The 8,149-nt window shown below is 38.7% G+C and overlaps 1 protein-coding gene and 1 pseudogene across 2 annotated transcripts; one reads left to right on the top strand and one right to left on the bottom strand.

The window, feature by feature from the left end:
• Positions 1 to 201: 201 nt before the first annotated feature.
• On the top strand, positions 202 to 2,674 carry LOC114410295 (pentatricopeptide repeat-containing protein At3g49240, mitochondrial-like). The gene is made up of 2 exons (XM_028374181.1): positions 202 to 2,265; positions 2,402 to 2,674. The coding sequence occupies exon 1, from the start codon at positions 304 to 306 to the stop codon at positions 2,197 to 2,199; it is 1,896 nt and encodes a 631-aa protein (XP_028229982.1). The 5' UTR covers positions 202 to 303; the 3' UTR covers positions 2,200 to 2,265; positions 2,402 to 2,674.
• Positions 2,675 to 4,136: 1,462 nt separating this feature from the next.
• On the bottom strand, positions 4,137 to 7,774 carry LOC114410294 (annotated as a pseudogene). Its single transcript, XR_003666287.1, has 3 exons — positions 7,186 to 7,774; positions 5,332 to 5,718; positions 4,137 to 4,691 (listed from the first exon to the last, which is right to left on the bottom strand). The product of XR_003666287.1 is annotated as an E3 ubiquitin-protein ligase SINAT3-like (transcript).
• Positions 7,775 to 8,149: the final 375 nt, after the last annotated feature.

Raw genomic sequence — 8,149 nt, 5'->3', positions numbered from 1 at the left:
TTTTATCACGCTGGATTAATAATGCTATTATTATATTCAATTTACTTTAAAAATTTAATTACATGATATATTAAACTCCCTTTAAAAATAATTTAATATAATCTACAATCAATTTTTTTAAAAGAAAAAGTTAGGCAGGCCTTGGTGTTTGGTGTTTTTACTTTATCCCTGGATTAGATAAAGTAAAACTCCAATACCAAACACCCCATTTGGTGATGAGCATAAGTAATCTTCTGAATCTAAAGACAAAACCCTCTCTGAACCCTATCCCAACCCTATCCCTCTTCTCAGATTCATTCCATCATGGCTCTCTCCAAAGCCACCTTCTTGACGCACCTCAGAACCCTCTCCAATTCTCACCGCCGCCCTTCCTCGTGCGTTTCAATCCGCCTCCTCTCCTTCTCCTCCCCGGAGGAGGCCGCGGCGGAGCGCCGCCGAAGAAAGCGCCAGCTCCGCATGGAACCGCCCCTCTCCGCCCTGAACCGCACCCAAACCGCTCCAAAGCCCCTACAATCACCCTATTATCTAAACCCTAACAACCCCAAGCTCCCGGAACACGTGTCTGCGCTCACCGGCAACCGGCTGAACCTTCACAACCGAATTCTAACCCTAATCCGCGAGAACGACCTCGACGAGGCGGCGCTGTACACGCGCCACTCGATCTACTCCAACTGCCGCCCCACCATCTTCACCATTAACGCCGTCCTCGCCGCCCTCCTCCGCCAGTCCCGCTACTCCGACCTCCTCTCCCTCCACCGCTTCATCACGCAGGCCGGCGTGGTCCCCAACATCATCACCCACAACCTCGTATTCCAGACCTACCTCGATTGCCGCAAACCCGACACCGCCCTCGAACACTACAAGCAGTTCCTCAACGACGCCCCCATGAACCCTTCCCCCACCACCTACCGCGTCCTCATCAAAGGGTTAATCGATAACAGCAAACTCGAACGTGCAATGGATATTAAAACCGAAATGGATTCCAAAGGGTTTGCCCCTGATCCTCTTGTTTACCATTACTTGATGTTGGGGCATGCTAGGGTTTCCGATGGTGATGCTATTTTGAGGCTTTATGAGGAGCTGAGAGAGAGATTGGGTGGGGTTGTGCAAGATGGGATTGTGTTTGGGTGTTTGATGAAGGGGTATTTTGTTAAGGGGATGGAGAAGGAGGCTATGGAGTGTTACGAGGAGGCTCTGGGGAAGAAGAAGATGAGTGCTGTCGGGTATAATTCGGTGCTCGATGCGCTTTCTAAGAATGGGAGGTTTGACGAGGCGTTGAGGCTTTTTGATAGGATGATGAAGGAGCATGAACCTCTGAAGAGGTTGAGTGTGAATTTGGGGAGCTTTAATGTGATTGTGGATGGGTATTGTGATGAAGGGAGGTTTGAGGAGGCCATGGAGGTTTTTAGGAAGATGGGGGAGTATCGGTGTAGCCCCGATACGTTGTCGTTCAATAACTTGATTGATAGGTTGTGTGATAATGGGAGGATTGTGGAGGCTGAGGAGGTTTATGGGGAGATGGAGGGGAAAGGGGTGAGTCCTGATGAATTTACTTATGGGTTGTTGATGGATGCTTGTTTTAGAGAGAATAGGGCTGATGACGCAGCTGCGTATTTTAGGAAAATGGTGGACTCTGGGTTGAGGCCTAACTTGGCTGTTTACAATAGGTTGGTTGGTGGGTTGGTTAAGGTTGGGAAGATTGATGAGGCAAAGGGTTTCTTTGAGTTGATGGTGAAGAAGCTCAAGATGGATGTTACTAGCTATCAGTTCATAATGAAGGTGTTGAGTGATGAGGGGAGATTGGATGAGATGCTTAAGATTGTTGATACGTTGTTGGATGACAATGGGGTTGATTTTGATGAGGAGTTCCAGGAGTTTGTCAAGGGGGAGTTGAGGAAAGAAGGGAGAGAAGAGGAGTTGACCAAACTGATGGAGGAGAAAGAAAGGCTGAAAGCTGAAGCTAAGGCGAAGGAAATCGAGGCAGCTGAAGCTGCCAAAAGAAGTGCAAGAGCAGCAGTAGCTTCTTTGCTTCCATCCAAGTTGTTTGGGAACAAGGAAACGGATTTAGAATCTAAACGCGAGGGTGAAATTCAAGCTCTCAATGAAGAGAACACTAATGCCACTGCTTCCGAGGCGGAGTTGGTGGAGGAAACGACTGAAACTGAGGGTGATAGAGCAAGTGAACAGTTAACAGGTTGAAGTTGTTGCAACTTCTTGGTGCTTAGATGGGGAGGTATAATAACGTAATTGTGCATGGATGAGGAGGTATGATGTCTGTGTCTCTTTACCAGAAAATAGTTTTGAATCATCAAAACCTACGTTACCAACATTTTGAATCATTTTACATGTAATTAAATTTGTTGGAAAGGATTATGCAATTTACGGTTTTCCCATTTTACAGTGCCTTTTTATATTGGTGTTCCTGTACTGGAGCAACAAGATCAGCCATTTATTTCTAAAAGGGATAGTGTTTTCTGGGGATTATGATGGATTTTCTTAATTTGCAAGTAAAGCAATGTTGACATTGGTGGTAGATGACAGGTTAGAAGAAAGATGAAGCAACTTATTGTATTTTGGACACCGAGATGAGTTGTGAACAACATTGTGGTGCGTAAAAAGCTTACTTCTTTTCACTGTTCTGCTATCAATGATCTCCTGATTCAACTACCTTTAAGATGCGTGCACTCGTACACACTCTTCCAAACTTTTAAATTTTGAACAAATCCAAATACCAAGATGTTGAATCAAATCTTACAATTCGTTGTGGGTTTGGATGGAATTAGATTATTTTAATACTCCATTACAGATATAATTGATTTAGGCATGTTATGGGAAATTTTTTTATAATAATCTATTTTGTTTCTATATCCGAAACAATAATTTTTATGGCAATTTTTTTTTAAGAGTAGGCTTAATTATCAGTTTAGTCCTCAAGTTATATTAAAAGATTAAAAGATTAAATATGATGTTGAAGTTTTTAAAAGATTCAATTTGATCTTTAAATATTTTTAAAATATATCAATTTAATCATTTTTGTCCAACTAAATTTTCGCCTATAGAAGGATGAATTCCAACGATTTTTGTTTATAAACAGTGACAGATTTTAACCGTCATTATATTTTCCTCATATTTCTCATATCAATCCATCAAATTAAAAAAAAAAATCCCACAATCTCTAAACAATCCATCAAACAATCTCTCAATCCCTGATAAATCAATCAATATTAAAAAATACTCCCCAAATTAGTCAAATTAAAAAAACCCCAAATCTTGGATCTAGATGTCATTAGCCCCATCAGATCTGGAGACCAAAGAAGTGTTGGGGTTGACAACCGATTTGCCTCTCTACATGTTGAGGGAGGAAATGATAGTGACGACGAAGGAGGCTGATGTGGGGGCATGGTTGAGGAGGTCGTGACAATGGGCATCGTAATGTCTGCAAGCGAGGGTGGTGGAAGAGTACGTGATGGGTTAGCTCAGCATCTTCGACGACAAGAGACTCACAAAAGCCATGTGCTTCCCTCTCCTTATCTTGCTTTTGGCAATGGTGATGAGCACAGATCTATTCATAGTCCAGACGACAGACGACAAGTTTTTATTTTTTTAAAACTATTTTTGATGATTTTTTTAAAAGCTTCAATAAAAGTTCATTTTAAGAGTTTTTAACTTTATTTTTTTCTCTTTATTTAAATTCAAGATAACAATTATTAAACACTGTTTAGCTTTTAGCTTATAAGTTATAAGAGTCTTTCATTTATAAAATTCTACTATTTAAAACTTTTCTAAAACATGAATTGAGTGCTCGAGAGTTTATTCAAATTGAATCTTTTTATTTTCACGTAATTTGAACAGTAAGAGTCATTTTCTAGTCTAGGACCCGATATTATATTATGTATTGCATAAGACCATTCAAAATGTCAAAACTCTCCCTTTGAATGTATCTGCATTCTCAAACTTGAATTAAAAATCTAATTAAGCTAGAATAGCCCTCAACCAGTAGTTCTTTTTTCCATGTTTGGTGGTTATCTCTATAGGAGTCTACTGTTCTATCGTGTGATTTATTAATAGTATTCACCAATCTATCAATTATGCTTCTATTAAATTTATGGCAACTGGCAACTAACTTAACTCGGGTGTTCAAAGCACGGAATACGAATTCCAATCAAGCAAATTTTGAAGGAAGAAAATCTTGTTTATTACACAGCTTATGAAATCTGAAAATTTCAGAGCCACCTTAGTGCCTTAATCTATTACAACATGCACAAAGTTGGTACAAATATATCTCAAAAGAGTGTCAGAAACACATGTAAGAATTCCTTTCAAATAACATGTCAACTACAGAGATTTGGCATGCACACCCCAGCATCTGAATTCTGTTCTTTCCATATTCTTCCTGTGACTCTGAGCTTCAGCTCCTTTCTATCCCCACCAGAGAAAAATAGGGCCATATTTCTTTGAATAATGAGCCCATCATGGCTATCCCTAACCTTACGGTGACTATCACGAACACTTCGTGGTGTACCCTCCCAAATGAGTTTCCTACCATTGGCCCCAACCTCTAGGCTATAGCTATAATTCCGAGCCTCATTTTCATCACCCATAAAACGAAGGAATGCCATGTATACAGGGGCCATGCCAAGCTGGAAAGCTTCAAAATGAAGGCAGAAATATTGGCCAAAACAATGAAATACCTACCATACAAAATGAGTTTGTGCAAACAAAAGAATCAGAGGCAGTGAGGAGTATAATTAAACTCAAAATAAGATTAAATGTTGCTGCTACATGATAGGGACAAAATTTAGATATAGTTCCTTCAGGGCTGTTTGTGCTATGTTGTTCAATCAGAATTGAAAATAAGATATAGAAGTTTGCATTCAAAGATTATGTGGATTATCTAAGTGAAATTCTAATTCTAATTGGAGAATAGCACAAACAACACCTAAAGAACTATATGTAAGTTTTCTCCATAAAAGAAAGTTGTCCTTAACCATCATTCTTCAATAGGGGCCAAAAATTGTTTAACTAATCTGATGAGACACAAATATGGTTGAGCCATGTAAAACAGCAATATAAAGGAGTGATAGAATAATTGTCATGAGCATTTAAAGCATTTTGCCATAGCATCAGTTCCTCATCTCTTCTCTCAACAGACCACCTATATGAGTTTTATGAGCAAATAAGTGGTGGTAATGAACATCAGAAATTGTATTCCCATATACAACAATTTTTTAACAGCAAATATATGACAAAGGGAAACAATCTCCTCCCCCATCGTCTTCCAGGATTCAAAAAATGAAAGAAAAACAAGACAAAAAGATGTGATACACTTACTGTGAGCATCCAAGTGGCATTCTCTACTTCTCGTGGATTTGATTTCACATAACGATGGTTGAATGTGCATCCTGTGTGCATGTCCACTTTATGATCGTCCCTCAAATGAGCAACAAGGAAAGGAATATCCCCAACAACAGAACACTCCGATCCAGCATAAGGACAACTATATGGTCTAAAATTGCATACTGTCTCATGCTTAAGCTTGCTGTAGTATGGAAAGATTTCTGGACATCCAAGGGAGTAGTACTTGCAAGGTAACTCAAGTGATTCAGCCACCTTCTCCAGTGCCAGACACCTAATATCTCCAAGCTCTTGTCTACAAGTGGGACATCGGTTGTGCACCCTAGTTTTACATGTGGAACACAGTGTGTGGCCATTGTGACACTTCAAAGAAACTAATTGTTACATTTTATCCCCCTTATGGAAATACACTTTGCAGCTTCAATCATGACAAGATCAACTTTTGGACAACTTGATGAAAATTAACACAAGAATTGCAGAATCAAAGATTGGCTAAAGATGGGAAGAAATTTTGGGTTATGGCCCTCTATAGGTCAGATGCTTAAAAATTCACTAGCTTCACTTTGTATGTCTGTAGCTATGCAAACATGCACGCAAATATTGACTATTGAGCAAACTAAGGACCAAGACATCTGAAGAATAAACCTCATTCAATCTACTTGTACCTATTCCAAGGTAAGTTGTACCCAGCAAATTAAAAGATGCTCTCAACTTTGGAGAGAAGTCTAAGGTGTTGTCATTAAACCAAAATAACTTCCAAGTAACAGTTATATTTTAAAAGGGGTGATACAAATACGTTTGTTTAATTTCAATTATCACTCCAGCATTAGGCATGAGAACAATAGGTATTTTCAATCTAAAGTTTTTACTTGCATATCTTTTTGGGTATGGACTTGCTTTACTAGCCTGTGTATTTTAGTTCACTGATATTTTAAAGGGCTTAATTAGACATGCTAAGGGATTGGAGGATAGGAGATCCCTGCTTGAGTTGATGATTTGGTCTTTCTGTTGTCTGTGTTCTTTTTGGCTCTTTTGCTGTTTTTCCTATTTTTAGTCATTCTACCTACCCTATGAAATTTCTGATAAAATTTATGTGCCTTCCGAGTTTCACATTCAGGTATGATTACATAAAGATACATTGAATTAACCACTTTCAACATTATCAATAAATTACAACCAAGACAATACATCTAGCATCATACTAGCATGCCATATGTTCGCATTGTGAATACATTGACATCCAGCAACTCTGAAACCTATCCAACATGAAGCATTTTTCACAAGATATATCTATTAAACAAAAATCTATTAAAATTTTGGGTCTTGCTCTCTCGAGAAACAAATGATCATGCTGTAAAGATCAGAAATTCTTGTTACCTAACTCCAAAAACCTAATACTTTACTCAATGCTTGAAAGCAAAATATGTAAACTATCCTAAAATCATCCTTCCCTCAAATGCAAAAACATGTCTAGAGTTACAAACACTGCCAAGCAATAAGCAGAAAAAGGAGTGTCAAACAGCACCAAGAAGCCCTCCGTAGCCAAATACATACAGCCAAGACAAGATTAAAATTTGACAACATAGCAAATCCCTCTATTTGACACCATATCACCATGAATTGCAAGTAATCTCATAATTCCACAATCAACATTGCAGACTCATCAATTCTAGTCAACCAAATCTAGGTTGTCCTTATCCCCTGCCCCTAGAAAAACTGAAGAAAAACTCAAAATCTGCTAAACCAAATCCACTCAAACCCCTTCTAAGAGTCATCAAATTCACCAAAAGATACCAAACATGAGATGTTAAAATTGGTGAAAGAACATACCTGATGAATTGGAGGGTACATTGAATTAGTACAAACAGGACATTCCAGCAACTCATGGACGCTGGTTGCCGGAGCAATTCCGTTGGGGCCCACAGAATTGATGTTACTAGTGCCTCCATTGCGAGGCTTTGTGGAAGAAAACTCAGAGTGATGATGGTTGGCGTGGATCTCATCCTCATCCATGCCGTCCGAGGATGACACACACTCAACGCTCATCAAGTCCATCAACTCACCAAACCAAACCCCCTTCCTTCCACCACTGAAGGTAAAAACACGAAAAGAGAAACACCCACTTACGAAAATCCGAAATTTCACCGAATTAATTATCTGGGCATTCCCCCTTTTTTCTCAATCTTCTTCCTTCAATTCCCTTTTTTCTTCTCTCACTTTTTAGAAGAAGAAAAGAAAACAGAGAGAATAGGAGAAGAAAGATGGGGATGGACGTGGATCGATAAATGGATGAATAGGAGGGTTCCTATAAAACCAAACTCCGTTCTGGTGAAGAACAGGTTCTTTTCTTCGTTGTCTCTCTCTTTCTCTCTCTTCCGAGGTTTAGATTGTGTCGTGCTGTGAAGAGAGAGAAATGAGAAGAGGACCGTTAATTTCAGAAAAATTAGATTGTTGATGAGTCGATCCAACGGTAACTAAAATTCGTCTAATTTGTTTGCTAAAAAAAATAACAAGTTCACGTAATATTTGTTATTAGTAGTTAGTATTTTGTTAGGTCACATGTTTGTTTTAAGAAAACAAGATAACTTACTCCCGTTTACTACAATTTTTCAAATTTCTACTAAATAACGTGTTTGTAGCTCCTCTAATATTTAAATTGTTAATCCTATTTCAAATTTAAAAACATAGTGGATACCAATTATTGCAAATTTGATGTGAAAACTTGGCATGCAATGGAAGAACTGAATTGGGTTATCCACTTGACATTTTTTTCCACACTAAACTTTACTTAAAA

The sequence above is a fragment of the Glycine soja genome, chromosome 4 (genome assembly GCF_004193775.1).
Source record: "Glycine soja cultivar W05 chromosome 4, ASM419377v2, whole genome shotgun sequence".
Lineage (NCBI taxonomy): Eukaryota > Viridiplantae > Streptophyta > Magnoliopsida > Fabales > Fabaceae > Glycine > Glycine soja.
Note: the sequence above shows the minus strand (reverse complement) of the source record. Positions and strands in the feature narration are given on the sequence as shown.

What these genes read in the sequence shown, in the direction of transcription:
- LOC114410295 (XM_028374181.1), top strand. Translation starts at nt 304, where the DNA reads ATGGCTCTCTCCAAAGCCACCTTCTTGACGCACCTCAGAACCCTCTCC.